The 20310-nt window shown below is 30.9% G+C and overlaps 1 protein-coding gene across 1 annotated transcript; it reads right to left on the bottom strand.

The window, feature by feature from the left end:
* Positions 1 to 1620: 1620 nt before the first annotated feature.
* On the bottom strand, positions 1621 to 16122 carry LOC110906878 (homeobox-leucine zipper protein ROC6). The gene is made up of 10 exons (XM_022151943.1): positions 15930 to 16122; positions 15736 to 15789; positions 14922 to 14988; positions 4139 to 4327; positions 3918 to 4035; positions 3171 to 3734; positions 2986 to 3087; positions 2693 to 2887; positions 2069 to 2602; positions 1621 to 1977 (listed from the first exon to the last, which is right to left on the bottom strand). Exons 1-10 carry the CDS (start codon positions 16120 to 16122, stop codon positions 1621 to 1623), a joined length of 2373 nt encoding a protein of 790 aa, XP_022007635.1.
* Positions 16123 to 20310: the final 4188 nt, after the last annotated feature.

Raw genomic sequence — 20310 nt, 5'->3', positions numbered from 1 at the left:
CTACCTATCAACATGTTGGTTCTTAATGAACTTCCGTTAATTATTTTTAACTGAAGTTAGTTTTTAAGTTTTATTTATTACACAAACAACATTGTAATTATAATTTACTAGTTTTAACTATTTTGTAAAACAAAAAAAACGTCAAGGGCCATGTAATTAAATTTTATATATACATATGTGTACTAGTTCTAGATTTATCATAAACACCACTCGAAAATCCTCCTTTTCCTCGATTTTGATTTCCAATGTAAACAACTACCATCGCCACCGCCACCGCCATGGGAGTTCTCCGACGGATCAAGTAAACGACCACCAAAGTTGGAATTTCGGACAAAAGAACTCAGCCACCGCCGCCGCGGCGTTGCCATCGGCCATCGCTCACGGCGCTGTCGACGTTAAAAGTCCTCGCCGGACCACCTCCGCCTCATCTCTCTCTCTCTCTTGCTGTGTCATCGTGCCACCACCAGATGGTGGTGGTGGTGGTGGTCGGCCGTCATACAGATCGAAAAGGAAGAGGGTGGGGTGATTTGCAGGTGGGTTTGTGTGTGGGGTGAGCCAACAACTCCGCCACCGGTATTACAGCTAGCAACCGGCTGATATGCATGTCAGACAGAGGATCGAGGGAGTAGAGAAGATAAGAGAGGCCAGTGTTTTGTTTGTCTGATTCAAAAATGAAGGGAATTATGGTTTGTGCCATTTAAATAGCTAGGTTTACAACTATAGGGACTGTTTGTGTAATAAATAAAACTTAAAAGCTAACTTCAGTTAAAAAAAATTAACGAAAGTTCATTGAGTACCAACATGTTGATAGGTAGGATTATTGTATACCAATTACGTAGGTAAGATTATTATTTACCAACGGGACAAAGGTTGGTTTATTAAAAACCAATTTTCCTGTTTGTTACCCATCCTTTACTCCTATAGTCCTACCTTCTGTTTTGCAATCATGAAAAGAGAAGAGAGCGACCCGATCGTGAACTTCAATCCCCACCCACAAGTTTTAACTTTTAATCTACTATTTAATTAGGTTTCCGTTTTTACATCTTTAGCCACCACCCTTTATTTCAATTAACAACTTCTATTATTTGCTTAATAAATTTTCTTACTTATTAAGCATAATTTTGCAACAAAACGTAGTTCACATGTCAATTGACCATATGTGATGAACAAAAAAGTTTTTTTTTTACCATAAGTGTTTAACCAAAAAGTTTTGTTTAACACCAAATCCAGAAAGTAACTAAATATACAATATTCATCATTTTATTTTAAAGCCCGAACTTAGGGATGTTGCAGTTTGATGTACTATAAAATATTAAAATTTGGACCATTATTTACATTAAATTATAAGCTATAAAACTTAACTATATAAAAAAGTAATTCTTAAAATGAGTTTAATAATAATACAAATTATAATTGTAACAATAATGTGTAACGTTTAATAAAGGTTCTCACTTTTACACAAAACCAATACAATTAATACATCAGTTCATCCCACTAGATCATTTACCGCCTGAAGATAGCATGCTTAGACAATAATCAAATACTCAAACCATGCCTTTCAAAAAAAAAAAAATACTCAAACCATGCAACCCTTCACCCCATCTAATCTACACATAATTATTATTGATTCGATCGAACAATTTCTTTGACTCCTTGAACTGTTCGTCTCACTAGATCATTTATCATGCTAATGGTTTCCATTGTGATCAGGTTTGAGGTAGCTATATCTGGGTGTAATAGTTGGAACCCCACAGTCACCATTGATCCACGTTCACCACCTGCATTGCCATTGCCTTTGCCATGGCCTGGGACAATATAAAACCCTGATGGTAAGAGAGCCACCGAAGAAATGTCATCGCCGTTCATCACCACGGATACTGTCGGGATATCCACCGTTGCATAGACCAAGAGTGATCCCGTCATATCACTCGTTGTCTCTTGCAACACCATAATCTGATCATCTTCTGTTGGTGTCGCCTTTACATGTGAGAAAACAATAAAGTTAGGAAATTAACATATGATATTTAAGACTAGTACATATAATTAAAAACTAACTTTGTAAACTTACAATATTGGAATTTAAAATGGAGATGCAGTTAGGACTTGTTTCATCTTGGCCCAACGGTAAATGAATCATGTTTCTAGCAGCAATCCTATGGCATATCACATCCCATATACACCTGTCTTTTGTTAGCAACATATTAAACAAGTGTTGGTGATTTGTTGGTATCCAAATCGAATAGGTTGCACTAGTGACTATTCCCATTGATTCACCAGAACCAGTTATGCACTTGCGTGCCATGATTCGTGGTATTCCTGGTGCATGATCCACAACCGAATCCCATTGTTGACCGTCAGTCAAACAAATCCCACCACAAAAGGTACTAGTCATGCGTTGTGCTAGAGCTTTTAAGCTTCTTTTTGTATCTGGAAACAAGTGGTGGTTGAGGGTGGTTGATGTGATGGCATTTAAGCTTTCACAATGCCTCAATAGTGCATTAATCCATCTTTGTGCACCAAAGCCCACACCTGAGCTGATTAACTGACGATATTGACAGGAGACCAATTGTTCATCATATTCAGTATGTTCAATCCAAGTAACCTACACATATTGATTACAAATTATATCAAAGTTAGATATAATTATGCGGTATAAAAACATATACAAGAATGATCATATATGTAATTGTACCATTGTCAAACCATGTTGCATATCAAGTAGGATACAACCGGAAGGACACCTTCTTGTCATGTGTCCTTCCATTCCAGAATCGAAGGACAAATCAACCACAATCCATAGCCCCTGCACTTGCTGTTTTGCGAATCTAATAAACTGTAGGACTCGAACTGGTACTAAAGGCGAAATGAGTTGAATTTCAGCTTTCATCTACATTAAATTTTGATTTTTTTAGCACAAATTTTATTTTTTGGAACATTAATCTATATTGAGGAAATAAAAAACAAAACAAATCCAAGAAGGCTTACAAGTTGGAGAGCACCATTTCTTGATCCTCCTGTACCATTGGAAATCACTTCCATTGTAGTACAACTACCAATCATGCCCATAAACACTTCTTTCCATTGATCCTACAAAATCATGTTTAATTTTGTATAAGTTAATATAATCTTTGGTTTTCTATGAAACTAACTTGAACAAAAAGATAAGTTACCGCATTAAGTAATACTTCTATAATGGTTGAACAAGTCATCGGTACCACGCTACTAAATCGTGTAGCCTCGGATACAAATCCAAGTGGTTTTGTGCCAAGGCAAGGAGGAAAAGCCCTTAGATATTCAACAAAGTTAAGGGTTTCCCCTCCATCTTCCTTGTTCTTATTCCATATTGGAACGTTAACAACCCCAAGCTTCAAGAGCTCTTCCATAGCTCTTGATGCCTGCATAAGATATCCATTCCTTTGAATGGGTATGTCGAAGCTCATTTGTGATTGATTCGTAATTGGGTTTATAATGTCACTAGGATTTATCACATTGTTTGACAATGGCCTACCCCACATTTGATTGACGAGACTAGTCATGCGGCTAAGCTCCTCTTTCAACCACATGTTTTCTTTCTCGACTCTTTGTTTGTGAATGGATTCGTCCAATATTGTTGCTTGCGCACCACATTTGTTGCAAAGCGAGTTCTTTATGACTTCTTTCAGTGCCGAATTCTCAAGCTTTAGTTGCCTGTTCTCTTTCTTCAGAAGTGTATTCTCATGGCGCTCATTTTGAGTCTACATAAATGTACATAGTTACTTTTATATTTTTTTAATACCAAATAATTATAATAATAAAGGGAAATAATTCAAGTTATGCTTTATAATGTTAGATGATTATATATTTCTTAAACATATATATTTTACCATAGATTTTTACTACAAAATTAAAAAAAAAAAAAATACATCATCAAACATTACCTTTAACTGAGTTCTTCTATTTTGGAACCAAAAAACTACTTGTTTATCACTTATGTTGAGTTTGCTTCCTATCTCAATCCTTTCTTTCTCGGTAGGGTGAGCGTTCTTCTTAAAGAATCTATAATCACATAACAAAATGAAATAAACTAAAAGAAGTATGCATGCATGCAAGCAAGCACTCGGGGTTTTGGTCGATATTTGAAAGAAAAATTGAGTATTACCTTTCTAGTTCTTCAATTTGCTTTGGTGTGTGACGACTATATTGTCGTGAGCTCGAAGAAGAACCACCAAGATTGATTTCCTGTTCGTTATTAGATACGGATTCATAATTCTTATTTTCATCGGACGTGGTCGAAGATACTCCTTCCATAGCCCTTTGATTACTATTTCCTTCCATTTTTGGATTATGTCTGCAAAATCATATTTAAAATTCAGAAAACACAATGTATTTAAAATCCACCTATAAGAACAATAAAAGCATAAGAAAAAATAAAAAGTAACAACATCCGTAGACAACGAATGAAAACATGAGAACTAAGAGTATTTAAAATTACACCAAACATCAATCCCTGTTAATATTTATTTACAACACTACCCACCATTAACAAAGACTGGTAAATTGATCAAAAAAGTTTTTCTCATATAAACTATAATTAATTCTTATAAACTCTTTAAAAGAATGTATTTATGAAGATTTATAATAAATAACTCAGACTTAACAAAGACTAGTAAATTGATCTAAGAAGTTTTTCTCAAAATATAAACTATAATTAATTCTTATACTCTTTAAAAGAATGTGTTTATGAAGATTTATAATAAATAATTCAGACTTGATATATAGTATTTCCTGTTCAGTTATAGAATGTAAATAAGTTTTTAGCCTTTTCGTAAACAAACTATAACTAAATCGCATAATTTTTCTAAAAGAATTTGTTTTTCCTGAAGATTTTATATTAAATAACTCAGACTTGATAGTATTTCTTTTTCAGTTATTGAATGAAAACAAATTTATATATGTTTTTTCCTAAAAATTACTATAATTAAATGTTATAAATTCTTAAGAAAAAATTGTGCCTTTTGAAGATCTATAACAAATATTTCCTTTTCAGTTATGGAATAAAAAAAGTTATATATATATATATATATATATATATATATATATATATATAGGATTAGGATCATGAGTGAACAACATCTTGAGAGTGAACTAAGTGAACTAATCTTGGCCCTTGATCATTTTTTAGATTAAAAGGGTAGGATTGACATTAGGTAAGTACTTTTAATTAAAATCCCTTAATTTTCTCCTCTCTTAACTCTCCCTCTCTCTCTCTCTCTCTCATTTTTAATTATTTCTCTATTATTTTAATTATAAGAGATTGAAAGGCTAATGTTTTTTTTAAATAAACTGTTATGTTCCTTTTAAAATTAAATATTAAACGTAATTAAATTATGATTTTTAACATATGTGTATAGAGGTCAGTATATACAAGACTTATACACATGTGTATTATTACATCTTGTTTCCACGGGTCGGTATAAACCAGATTTATACACTTGTGTATTATTCAAGTACATATGTGTATACGGGTCGGTATATACCAGACGTATACACATGTGTATTATTCAAGTACATAGTGTATACATGTCGATATATACCAGACTTATACACTTGCGTATTAATACATATTGTTTCCACTATACATCTTTTCATCAAACATTGATCTAATACATATATGTATAGAGAATGTAATTAAATATTTTTAATTATGTTCTAGATGGAACAATATTTTATAATATTTGTATTTTTTTTAAATTATGAAATAATAAGTTAGGTAATATGTGAGAGGAAAAAATATAGAGAATTTAATTAAAAATTCTTTTAATTGGAAAGAGAAATCAGGAGAGAGAAAAAATTAATTAATTAATTAAATGAAGATAGAAATATACAATTATACCCTTGTGTCTATTAAATTACATGTAAGTTACAAAAGATAATTACAATCTTGCCATTAAAGAAAAAATCAAGATCTACAAAATCAATGGTCAAGATAAGTTCATTTTGTTCACAAATAAATCATTGTTCACTCATGAACCCTACCCTATATATATATATATATATATATATATATATATATATATATATATATTCAAAGTGTAAAATACAATATTGTTTAACGTACGAGCGTACGCTATGAAATTGCACACGTTGTAAAACTCAAAACTGTAATCATGCATATTGAAAAACCATAATCACGCATGTTATAATTATGTAATGAAACATGTTATAATTATGTAATGAAGCATGTTATGGTTTTCAACATGCGTGATTATGTCTTTTCAACATGCGTAATTATGGTTTCACAACATGCGTGATTTGTATTTTGAGTTTCACAACGTGCGTAATTTCACAGCGTACGCTCATACGTTAAAGAGCATTGTACATTAACCGGCATATATATATATATATATATATATATATATTATGAAAAAAAAAAACAAACTATAATAATAACAAGGAAAAAAACAAAGTAAAAAGTAGGGTATTAATCTTATCCGTCTTTTTCCCTTATGTTAAGTAAATATTTTTTTTAACATTTTGAACTTTGGAATGAACTCAATTCAGATTTTATGAAACAAATTACAATTCAGATTAATCTAAAACAACCGTATTAAGAGAAATAAAATATAAAATGTAGCAACAAGACAAGGGAGGGTTAGGGTTTTATATCGAGTATTTTGGATTCAAATTTTAGAACAGAACCTGGTCAGTTCAAAACTCAACAATCCGTAAGTTGATTCGGAAAACGAATTATGAATTTTGATATATCTCTATTTTTCGAGTTGAGTGTGAAAAGCTAACACCCCTTGCAATTTCAATACAGTAAAAAAATGACTAAAAATCATTATCAGTAAAGTTCAAATAAGAATAATAAATAATCTCATGCCCAAACCTCAAACTAAAAAATTGAGAAATAACAAACAAAAATAAAAAGGGTATGGTTACAAATACAAAATAAAACACATACAATGAGGTACTTTATCACTTGTTGGGATTAGTGGCTAGAACAAGGAAGGAGCTTTCTCCTAAATACCTTTCAATCAACAAGTGAGACTCTATAATCAATTGTGTGTTAGTGATGTGAAGGAAGACCATATTTATAAGCAATGGAAGAGGAAAGGAAGAGAATCTTGTTGTATCTTTAGGGGTGTAAATAAAAATATGATTAAAATCACAATTCAATCCTTTTTACAACTTAAAAATTTAGATTTTTCATTATTTTCCTGCTACAAAAATAAAATTCTAATAACTTCCTCACTGTGATTTAAATGTCATTTCATAGAATCATAGCATTTGGCACAACCCAATTAGCTAAAGATATTAATGTAAAACGTATCTCATATGATATTATCTAATACTCTTAAAAGTATTTAGAGTTATTAAAATAAGTCTATATTTCTAACTTTTTGTTTGTAACATTAACGATATTATCTAATGCTCTTAAAAGTATTTAGAGTTAATTGTGTACAAATTCATTTTTACATTTATATATTTAATTGACCAATTAGATTAAGGCAAATCCGGTAATTCTTAGGAAACGATATATATATATATATATATATAGGTTCATTTGAGAAAAAAATTTAATTAAGAATAAAAAGAACAAAGATTACAATTGGAAAACATTAAATACTTTTTCATTTATCTCATTTATTATCATCTTTGACTAATTAATTAGTTATAAAAATTGTCATCATTCACACTAATGTTTTTTTGACTACACACATCAAAAGTTACCATACACCTTTCAAATTTACCTACACATGTTGAAATTTATCCTACACAACCCTTAATTTATCATATACGCATTGTAATTTATCCTACACTCTAAATTATTTTATTTTATTTTTTTGAAAAATATATATTTTGAAGATAAGTTACAAATTTTAATGTAATTACCTATTAAAGAGGAATACTACTAAGTAATGATCTTTGTAGGTTTACCATATTACCCTTATAGTAACATTAAATACTTATATTAAATGAAGTAAAATAAAGCATTTTTATTGGTTGAAATTTCTTCTTTTTTTTTCTTACAAAAAGTTTTTTCTCATTTGAACTCTCCACTATATATATATATATATATATATATATATATATATATATATATATATATATATATATATATATATATATATATTGGAGAGTTCAAATGAGAAAAAAATTGTAAGAAGAAGAAAGAAGATTTTTTAACCAATAAGAATGCTTTATTTTGCTTCATTTAACATTTGTATTTAATATTATTGTAAGGGTATATTGGTAAACTTAAATAGATCATTAATTAGTAATCTTCATCTTTAATTAACTACATTAAATTTGTAACTTATTTTCAAAAAAAATATATTTAAAAAAATAATAATTTAGAATATAGGATAAGTTACGAGATGTGTAAGATAAATTACGAGTTGTGTATCATAAATTTCGATATGTGTAAGATACATTTCAATATGTGTAGGATAAATTTCGAAATGTATAAAATAAATTTTGATGTGTGTAGTCAAAAAATTTTATTGTGGAGGATGAAAGTCTTTATGACTAATTAATTAGTTAAAGATAATAATAAATCAAAGGGAAAAAAATATTTGATGTTTTACAATTTTACTCTTTGTTCTTTTTCTTCTCAATTAATTTTTCTTCTCAAATGAACCCCAATATTATATATATATATATATGTGTGTGTGTGTGTGTGTGTGGTTGATACAAACAATGAGAAAAAATGGTTGACTATAAAATATTATGTGATAAATGTGAAGTACTAGTGAGATTACCCGCGCTACGCTGCGGGATTTCGTTCGATATCTATTCTGGTTCAATATAATAACCAATCGAAAGAAAGAAACTCAAAAGAATATTGACAAATTTTTTACATCGATCGAAAACCATAAAAATAAATTTAAATCGGACAGCGAGATGGTATGATTTTAAATTAATTGTAAATGAAAACTTAAACGTTATCTTAAATATAACTTCAATAAAAAAAAAGGAACATAAAACTAAAACACTAAACATAAAGAAAAGTAAAGAAATAAAAATAATAAAATCTAGAAAAAAAAATCAAGAAAGAAAAAAAAGTACATAAAAATAATCATAGAAACGTGTTATATTTGAGTTAAAATATTCTGAAAAAAAAATTACATAGAAAGGTAAACCAACTTGAATTTGTACCGAGACGTGCACTAAAATAAGCATGTAAGAAAATAGTTACGGCGAGTTGCGGCGATGTCAAAACGTAAAATGACTCGAATTTATACAGTCTAATGAAAACGTATTATATTTTACTATACTCGTTTTCGAACAAAATTTACGTCAAAACGTAGTGAAATTTGAAAACGTAAATAAAAATAAGTGCGAAAGTGTATTATATTTGACCCGACTCATTTTCCAAAAAATTACGTTAAAATATAGACTAAGTAAAACATACATAATTATACGGATGTGAACATATTATAATTGACCCAACTCATTTCCGCAAAAAAATTACATCTAAACGCAAAATAACTCAAATCAATTTTAATTTATACCAACACGTAAATAAAAATAAACACGTAAAACTTGATTACAAAGTTTTTATAAAATTAAAGGGTTGTAAATGTCAACGCTTAAAGTTAAAAGGTAAAAAAATAAAAAAACTATAAATAAAAAGCAAAAGATAAAAGATAAAAGATAAAAGAAATCACAAAAGTATAAAAGAATAAAAAAACTAAAAGCAACAAATACCTGCCATGTAGATAACAACCACTGTTCAAGCAATAAAATAAAATAAAAAACGCAAAAAGCCAAAAAAGTCAAAAAATAAAACTATAAAAACAAAAAAGGTAAAGACAAAATGGCAAAAAAGTAAAAAAGCAAAAAAAAAAATAAATAAATATTAAAACACTGTTCATGCCTTTTGATAGGGTTGTATTATTGGCACACTTGTCCCTCTAAATCGACACCCTCAATACGCATTGTATAGGCCTATACGATGCGTATTACTTTTTCAATTTCCAATAAAGATTTATGTATCAGATTTTATCTTTTTGACTAGACCTATACGGGTCGTATTGATTAAGGTTTTTTTTTTACAATTTTTTTTATACATTTGTTTACGGTTTTAACAAAGTTTTCTAAAAACTATTTATTTTTTTAAATAAAAACTTCCTTAATTTTTTTACCATGTACAATGTAGTATAGTATAGATAAGGTATAGGTTATGTATGAGCATGGGTCGTATTGGTTAAGTCTTTTTTTTACAATTTTTTTATACATTTGTTTATGGTTTTAACAAAGTTTTCTAAAAAATATTTATTTTTTTAAATAAAAACTTCCATAATTTTTTTTAAGAATACCATGTATAATGTAGTATAGTATAGATAGATGAGGTATAGGTCCTGTATGAGTACGGGTCATACTGGTTAAGTCTTTTTTACAGATTTTTATACATTTGTTTATGGTTTTAACAAAGTTTTCTAAAAAATATTTATTTTTTAATAAAAACTTCTTTATTTTTTAATACCATGTACAATGTAGTACAGTATAGATGAGGTATAGGTCATGTATGAGCATATATAGGTGTAGTAAATGTCCCGTATATTTTTTTTAAAAATACCATGTACAACGTGTAATCCAGAGATCGGTCTCGGGTGGGCATAAGATCCGTTGGCCCTATTATCGGATCTGTGACTCCATGGAAGATGTGATTAAGGTAAGCGTGTCGTAAAGTTGTAGTTGCGACAGTCCAATGACTTTCTTCCCCACGTGTTTGCACCGTGATCTTCATATTATTGGTTCAATACCAACTCATCTTTAGTAGTGTTTGTTTGAGAACCTGATTCAGATACACAACGGTTCTCCAATTCCAGATCAGTAAGCAAATACACAATGGTTCTCCAATTCCAGATCAGTAATATAAGGAGAAGCGTTGAGATAACGGACATCCATCAAGCTCAAAAAGAAAACTTGTGTTTCCCATAATCACAAACGATTGCGGTTTGTATTTCGCATAACCATCGTTTCCGTAGTAAAAAAACGGTTGCGGTTATCCTTCAACATAAGCTAAAATACTCTAAAATACTATAAAATACATGAAAATATGCTAAAATACGCTGCAATATGTAAATATACGTCATATTACGAAAAAATACATGAAAATACGTTAAAATACGCTGAAATATGTAAAAATACCCTAAAATAGGTTAAAATAAGCTAAAATACGTTAGAATACGTTCAAATACGTCAAAAATACTATAAAATACTCAACATATGTTAGAATACGTCAAAATAGGGAAAAATACGTCAAAATACGCGAGTAATTTATCAGAAAACAAGGGTATTTCAGTAAATTAATCGGTTAATACGCATCGTATAGGCCTATACGATGCATATTAAACTATAGATTTCTAAAAATTGTGTTTCAAATCAAGGGTTTCATCAACGGGGATGTAATGCAATGATTCCTCTCAATTGAATAGACAAACACTTGCTTCATAGGACTTACTTGAATCGTCTCGGAAGTACTGAACAACAGAAATAACAGCTTCGATTTCACGGTGAGTGGAGAAATTAGCGACGGAGAAATTGTTCGACACATACATGCATCAGGAAAGAAGCATATAAAGAACCTTCAAAAGTTAGACATATTTTATTAGCTATTATACCTCGTTTAATAGCAAGATAAGAAGGGTGAGATATCGGCAGTTAGCTCGAAGAAGTTTCTCTCGATCAGGTGTTCCAATAGATTCCCCCTGTTAACAATGTCCTGTTAATTGAATCGAAAGTTCGACAAAAAACGACACGTATACACGTCGAACCGAGGAAAACACGATAAAACAAATTTTCTTATTATGCCATATACGATCGTATAGGCCTATGTTGTATCGTATAGCAGATTAATACGCATCGTATAGGCCTACATGATGCGTATTAAACTCTGAATTTCTCAAAAATACCCCTGAATTTATAAAAAAAAACAGGGGTATTTCAGTAATTTTGGGGATATAATACGTATCGTATAGGCCTATACGGGTCGTATTGGTTAAGGTTTTTATTTATACATTTGTTTATGGTTTTAACAAAGTCTTCTAAAAAAATATTTATTTTTTTAAATAAAATCTTTCTTAATTTTTTTAAGAATACCATGTATAATGTAGTATAGTATAGATAGATGAGGTATAAAAACTTCAAAATTCATGTTTTTTTTCTGTTTTATAAAGTATAAAAAATGTTTTATATCCTAGTTTTTTTTAATGTTTTACTTGTAAGTAGAAATTAAAAAAGTGTAGTATATAATACAGTTATAACATAGATAGTATAGTATAATAAACATGTACCAAACCTATACGCATGATAAATTTTTAAGAATGTTTTTTGTTTAAAAAATAAAAGAATTCTTTTATTTAACTTTGTTAAAACTATGATTAAATGTTTACAAACATATGTAAAAAAAAGTGTAGTATATAATACGGTTATAACATAGATAGTATAGTATAATAAACATGTACCAAACCTATAAGACATGATAAATTTTTAAAAATGTTTTTTGTTTAAAAAATAAAAGAATTCTTTTGTTAAACTTTATTAAAACTATGATTAAATATATACAAAAAATTTGTAAAAAAAAACTAAAGCAATACGACCCGTATAGGCCTATACAATGCGTATTGAAAAAGTCAGCCGCCAGACAAGAATTGACACATGCAGATTTAACTTTTGACTTTTGAAACAATACGCATCGTATAGGCCTATACGATGCGTACTAAAAAAGCCAAGATGTATAGATAGATAAGAAGGTGTGAGAATAGAATTCCCCTGGAATAAATGTAATAGAGTTAATATCGTGTTGCGTGTATTTCATTGTATAATATATTTTTGTACAAACAATTGAATTCATGTATATGTATGTGATCTGATTTTCTTTACCTTGGGCATTTATTGTTTAATTTTACTTAAATGTATAAAGAACTCAATCTTTTGTGTTTCAATAAAGTATTTCAAAATTTTATTATCAGGTAGTTAATAGAAAAAATAACAAAATACAAGGCATATAATTAACTTTAATTGTTACAATTTGGAATATTTTCCATTGGTTTATGTCATGGAAAATCATTATTACATATCATTACAATTTTTTTCTAATTTACTGCATGTTGCTTTAGATTTTTTGCTATTAATTTGTCATCTTATCAGAAAATACTTATTTTCTTTAAAGTTATGATAACATATTCTTATCTTCTACTACTTTTATCTTTTAATGTACAAATCAAATACTAAGTGTCAACCTATATGTAAAACAATTTTCAAAAAAGAGTTTTGTCGTAATAAATTTTAAAGAAAAACACGGATTATAAAGATGTTAAAGATATTCAAAATTAACACATATAAATTAGAAAAGTGTAATCATAAAATTAACACATATAAATTAGAAAAGTGTAATCATATAAAGATATTACCATATATATCTTAAACCAGTAATTATAATAAAAATTTAGAACAAACATAAGTTATTATTAATTGCATTATATTTTATAATCTTTTCCATTAACTATTTACAACAATAGCATGCTATAATTTTCTTTTTGTTAAATTACAATAAACTACTGACTTTTAATAATCTATACTATTGGTTTTACACTTGTCATGTTAACATGAAATTGAATCCATCATTTGTGGTTTAGTGGTTGAAAAAAATTTATGTTTTTCTTGTAGACCCAAGTTCAATTCCCATTATTACTGTATTTGGTGGATAAAAGCAATGAAGGCTATTTCTCCCAGAAGAGTTCGAGCCTGAGCCACCTTGGGTTTTAGTCCATCGTCCGTTACGCCAAAGAGATTCTCTCTTGTGGCGGCGCAAGCCCCTGCCACTGGCAGTGAGTGGTATAATTTCCCGAGGAACGCCGTTAGCCAAACTCTAACATCAGCATGGACCCGGTTAAGACAACATAGTCTGGCTATAGTAGGGTTAGAGCCCTTTGTTTAGGAGGGTATGAGATCTCTCTCACAACAAGTTAAAAATTCTCACCGTTAAAAAAATGTTAACATGAAATAATGTTCCTAAAAGTTTTAAAATTTTCAATAAGAAGTAAATGCAGCATTAAAATCTAAGATAAATGCATTAAATGCAGTAACAACAACTAAATACTATAAATAATGTTAACCCAAAAGTTTATAAAATTTACAAGAAACTTAGACTTAACTTTTTTATTTTCTAGAAGAACAAATATTATAGGATGCTATAATTCATTACAGAATTTGTAACTTAATTTCTATTACAAATAAAAAGTTTTTTGATTCCTAAATTTTATATATGGTTCAAGTTCTACATAGCTAAAAATTTTACAAATCAACTTTATATGAAGAAATATTTATTAGCAATATGCATAGCAAGACACTTTTGTGATATATAACAAGTGAAATACTAACATATATTCTAAAGATTAGCTCTTGGATAACTATGATAAGTTAACAGCAAGTAATACAAGAAAGTAGTAATAACTTTGATTTGTTACTAGATCTAAAACACGTGTGAAAACACAAGTGATTTTTAGAAAATTTACATATCACATTTTATTAAACAATGAATGACTATACATCATTTACATAAGCCATTTTGTATCAAAATATACGAAAAGATTTCTTAACAATAAAAGGACTATAGTTTCTTAACAATACAATGTCAACAACAATCACAATCACATGATAAAATCTAATGCAACTCGTATACCTACTTTATTGGAAGATGGTACTTTATAGCAAACCATGGACTTCGTAAAACAAAAGGCATACATTTAAATTGCTATAATCCCATTAATCTAAACTTGCACAAAAGATCCACACTACCTGCTGTAATTCCATTGATTAAATAGACCATGAACTTGTATAAAAATACATTCAAGCTGCTATTTATATCCATATTCAACGTGCTATCATTCCTTTAACTTTAGCATCGGACCTTGTCGTTAGCCTCCTACCTTCTATCTTCGCACACCCTCCCTGGCCACTTTTCACAATCGCTAAAATCGATGATCATTGACCGGCCTGCAAATATCCACTCAACTTTTAAGTTTACTCCATGTTAATACGTGTCAAAACAGCATCTACCAGGAGCACGGAAAATGAAACAGATAAACTCTTGAAAGAATCAGTTATTGTATTTGTCTGTCATCAACTTGTGTTTATTAGTGTACGCAATTATTTATATAACGTGTTTATTAGTGTATACAATTATTTATATAACGTTGTAGTTATAGCTGTTATTCGGATTTTGATGACGAAAGAATTATGATAAGCTTAAACACAACCGGTGAAAATCTGATCGATTGCACGCCAATTTCGTTGCCCGCGGCGCAACGCGCGCGACCACTTTTCTTGCTATCTATAAATTATATGAATAAAATTGGGCTTCTTTAAATTAACTTGAATTGGCCCGTGAGTCCACTGCCAAAGTGCCAAGTGCCCACTGTGTTTTCATTTTATGTTTGACAGCCCAAAATCAAATTTGGTTAACGCTTATTAAAAAATGAGTTAATTCCTATCACATGTTTCTTTTTGTTTGAGGTTACTGGTTTATACAAGAGTTTAATTTATTTTTTTATGTTAACTTTTTATGTTTAGACAAGAAATATGTTCAGTTTTATCCTTATGAGTTCTTTTTTTCATGATTGAACTTACCACTTGATGCAATATGAAAGTGTGTTGATTCTTTTTTTGAAAGTAAACTTTCATACACATCACCAACCCCAAATCAGGGGTAGCAACAAAACACAACAACAGGGCCTTTACTACATTTGAATAGAGCACCAGTTAGACCAAGACAATTCTCTATTTTTAGATCTACTCCTATACAAAAAAAAAAAAAAAAAAAAAAAAAACAAGATCCATTACATTGTGAAAATTTTTACCAATATCCATGCTACTGCCAGAAGACCTGATGTCATTACTCCTTTTACATAAGACCCATCAGTCTACCATAATAATACCTTCCAAGATATCTTCCTCGTGCTTCTTCAAGCCTGCGTACTCGTAAATTTCCAGCAAGTCTTTAACCGAAAAACCGTAGATGGGACTTATCTTGCACCAGAGACGGACCCGATTCCACAACACAGCAGCCGCGTAATAGCAACAGAAGAGACGATCCGTTGTTTCAGGTCCGTCTTCGCATAAAACACACATGTCTTCTCCGTTATAGCAGTTCCGTCTTATGTATTAATGTATTATAATTATATACATTCAACATACATACTATAATGTGTAGTCCAAAACAAACTGAAAGTTATATCCTTATTTTTGTAACTGTTCGGTTTCACATTTCGTTTATAAAAACCATGACTAACGGTTTGATCTCTAAACCGTCAAAACCAGACCATGAACACCTCTAGAAATTATACCCAAATGGGTTCTTGTTTATATATATATATATATATATATATATGTCACACCCCGAATTCCACGTGTCACCGGTGGGCCCGATGTGGGGTACAGTGACGTAGTTGGCATCGTCATAGACAATCAACACAATATAATAATGCACAGCGGAAGCAGAATAGAAACATTTCAACTTTAAATAAAGTGCAATAATAAATATCACAGTAGTTGAAATGGATCCACAGGCGGATCAATTAAAATAAGATAAAAATAGTTCAACAGATAATTGTCGTCCAAGCTTGCGAGACTATAGTGGACGCTCTTAGGAAACAGCCAGCCTATTTCCGTATAGTACCTGCACTTAATCTTTTGGGAAAAATACGTCAGTTTACACTGGTAAATACAAATCGACTGACTCATTTTGAAAATGATTGAAAATTTATTTAAATGCACAAGGCATAAATATTTTTATTAACTTGGGATAATTATATAATATAAACTTGTGAACGAATTACATGCACTTTTATCTCTGGTGGCCCGGGATCTACTGTCCGGGCTAGGGATTAAATGACACACCACATTAAAGAGTTATACACGCCGGGTGTACGCCTACACCCCGTGCTCTGGTCGTGGCCATCTCGTAAGATAATGCCAAGGATATCCGGGACACGGTCAACAACCCCCCAAAGCCTTTAAGTAAGACAAAACTGTTTAAACGAAGTCGCACAAGCTATTCAAGACTGTACACCTATAAGGCGCAGGACTTGTGCGCCCGATCAAGCGGTATTTTAAATACCGTACCCCAAGCCCGTATAGGGAAAATAAGTCAAAATGTATTTACCTGAGCAAGTATAAGTCACAAACGATAAGTGTTGGTAGCTTTTACCGGGCCTCCTAATCTGGAACAAAGGTTTATAATTAACCTATTAGATTCCTAACGGGTCTTTTTATTTAAGCCTAAGCTTTGACCGGTTAGTCTTAAGAATGATACGGTTTACGCACGATTAAGCGAAAGACCGGATAGAATGTGATTTAGACCCGACAAGTTTGAATACTTGTATAATATGGGTATACTAAATACATTCTGGATTTTGAAATAAAAATGATATCGTTTGACCCGTTTCGGTCAATTTACGCAAACTAGTTACGTAAACCGAACCGAACGCGAAAAGGACGATACGGGTAGACAAATGATTCAAATGCAAGTTCCCTGATATAATATGCTTTAATTATGATATAATATCAGTAAGTTATGTTCTATATTGCCCGGAATAATTTTAAACTCAATTTATGCCTTAGAAGGGCATTTTGGTCATTTAAAAGATAATAAAAGAGTAAAATTAGAAATTTGAGTTTCGGGTCTGGTTCATACAGTAAATATACCTCATTTAACATATTATAACAGTAGGGTATGACCCATATATCAAATTTATCATTTAAAACCAAACTATGCACCGTAGGGGTATTTTAGTAATTTCACAAGGGCTAAAAACGCCAAAACTGGAAGTCTGAGTTTATATACTTATACTTACTGTTATTATATGAAAATATGCAAGTTACATCAGTAGGTATAGGTCTTATATGTTTAAAACGAGTATAACGCTCACTATGCGCTTAAAACGCTAAATATGCGATTTAAGGGCGTTTTCGGGTTTTCAAATTAAATCTGAGATTTTTATATTTCCAGAATACTTAAAATAATTTATTCATCATATAAAATCAGTAGAAAAAGGTTTCGGGTCAAAAGGATGTGTAAAACCCATTTTATGGCTAAAACGGTCAAAACCGACATAAGCCGAAATGACTAGGCGATCTAGGATCCGTTCAGCCAAAAATTAATTAAAAATCATCAAAATTCCCAGAATATTATATTACTTCAGTTGGTAAAAAGTTTTGTACCAAAACGTGGCCAGAAACGGGTTCTATGCGAAAAGGACCGTTTATGTAAATTTATAATATAGTTTTACGCTAATGGCCATAACTCACAATCTGGGCCACCAACTGATCCGAAATTTTCGGTGCAAGTTCATATATTAGAAATAAAGATTTCTATCCTTTCACTTTTCCAAAAATCACGTTCCAAAACAAAAAGGGCAAAATAGTCAACTTTATGCATAAATCGGAAACATGCATTCGAATAGGCTAAGCATAGACTCAATCAAAGGAAATTCCAGAAAGTTTAACTAAAATAAAAATAGTCAAAAATACTTTCCAATACAGATCTCGAACATGCATGTACGAATCCGAATCGATAGTCCACGAAATAATCGTTTTACAAGACTTTCGGTTCCGATTCGTGGCTATACTATAGATTGTCGAGTTGATGATGATTAAAACACATTCTTATATGTAATACAAGTTACTTATGATGATCAATCAGATTTCATGTCTAATATATTAACATTCAAGCTTATTTTTGCGAAAATCAATTCTGTTGACTTTTTAGAAATAGGTTTGACTCGACATTTAGAATGCATGTAGTGGGAATCAGATAGTGCCCTTTAGAGGGTTTGTTTCCCACATAAATACCAATCTATAACAAGTTTCAATTCGAGAAATGACTGAAAGAAATCCGTTTAATCAGAAAGTCAAAGGTTATGAACACCCAGTTTGACTTTTATCAATAAACACAACAAGAACGGATTAAAGAACGAATTGAAAGCTTACAAAGGTCCTATAGATGTTTAGTGAACACTAGAAAGCAGCTTTGATGATCGGATTAGCTCCAGGAAGTCTTGAGAGCCTTTGCAAGTCTTGAGAGTTCTTGTTCCCAATTGTAAATGATCAAAAATGAGATGAATTCGGATTTAAAGCTGAAGTTTTGAGGTTTACTGTTTGCCTAGCCATGCATGGCTTCTTATTGGAGCATTTGGAGGCAAAGACAACTGGATTCCACTCAAATTCGGACCCAATTCGACCCAAATCCGATTTTCTGCTCGCTGGCAGTCCCACGCGGCCCGCTTGGGCTTTACCAGGCGGGTCGCCTGACCCTGGTTCAGTAAAACAAGTTTTTATTTTTGGCAGCTTTAGTTCCTGAGCTTGCGTGCGATGTTTCGGCTACTTTTCTCGACCCGTAAACCCCCAAACTTGGTTTTTAAGAACCTTAGGACTTTTACCAACATGGTAATGTCCTTGGATAACTTTGCGCTCAACCGAAAAGCCATGAAATTCGACGTTGACGCTTTTAGTCCCTTAAGTACGGTTTTGGCCATAACTTTCTCATACGTTGACGAAACTTCATGAAATTTTTACCACATATTCTAGTGAGTATATTTTAGCTATACAAAGCTTCGGGTCTGCCAAAAGTTCACTCAGAGGTATAAATTAAACATGTTGACACTTTTGGCCCCTATAGTTTGAAATACTTCACTTTTGTGCAATTTCCGCGTCGTATGATCCATGAACCATCCGTTTAAGGTTATAAACATTATGTAGGGTTATCATAGAGTCTATTTATCCATTGTTGACACTTTGGACCCTTACGTTCCATAGTTTTCACTGTTTGTCACTTTTAGTCCCTCTAAAGTATGTTTTCACATAACGGAACCTTATGACACGTGTCAAGACATTATTGGACGAAATTTTTCGAGGTGTTACAATATATATATATATATATATATGATTAGGTTCAAATGTGAACAACTTCTCCAAAGTGAACTGTGTGAATTGATCTTGGCCCTTGATTTTTATGATCTTGAGATTTTAGGTCAATGGCATGATGGTAATTATTTGATTAATTGTTACTATTTAAATAAATGAATAAGGGTATATGTGTAATTTCCATTTTAAACTGATTGCATAAATCTCGTTCTCTCTCACAAATCATCATATTCAATCTTTCTTCATCATCCAACTTTCTCTCTCACCTTCATCGCCCAGATCGAAGAAAATCATCATATTCAATCTTTCTCTCACCTTCATCGCCCAGATCCAACTTTCTCTCTCACCTTCATCGCCCAGATTGAAGAAGTATCGCCGGATGGTTTTTCAGATCCG

Source organism: Helianthus annuus, chromosome 14 (assembly GCF_002127325.2).
Source record: "Helianthus annuus cultivar XRQ/B chromosome 14, HanXRQr2.0-SUNRISE, whole genome shotgun sequence".
Classification (NCBI taxonomy): domain Eukaryota; kingdom Viridiplantae; phylum Streptophyta; class Magnoliopsida; order Asterales; family Asteraceae; genus Helianthus; species Helianthus annuus.
The sequence above is the reverse complement of the archived record's forward strand: the minus strand, read 5'-3'. Positions and strand labels throughout refer to the sequence as shown.

Coding starts and splice junctions, on each gene's coding strand:
- LOC110906878 (XM_022151943.1), bottom strand. CDS start 16,122: ATGTGTGTTTTATGCGAAGACGGACCTGAAACAACGGATCGTCTCTTC. Junction 3,088..3,170: donor TAGAAGTATTACTTAATGCG/GTAACTTATCTT, acceptor ATGATTTTGTAG/GATCAATGGAAAGAAGTGTT. Junction 1,978..2,068: donor CCATTTTAAATTCCAATATT/GTAAGTTTACAA, acceptor TCACATGTAAAG/GCGACACCAACAGAAGATGA.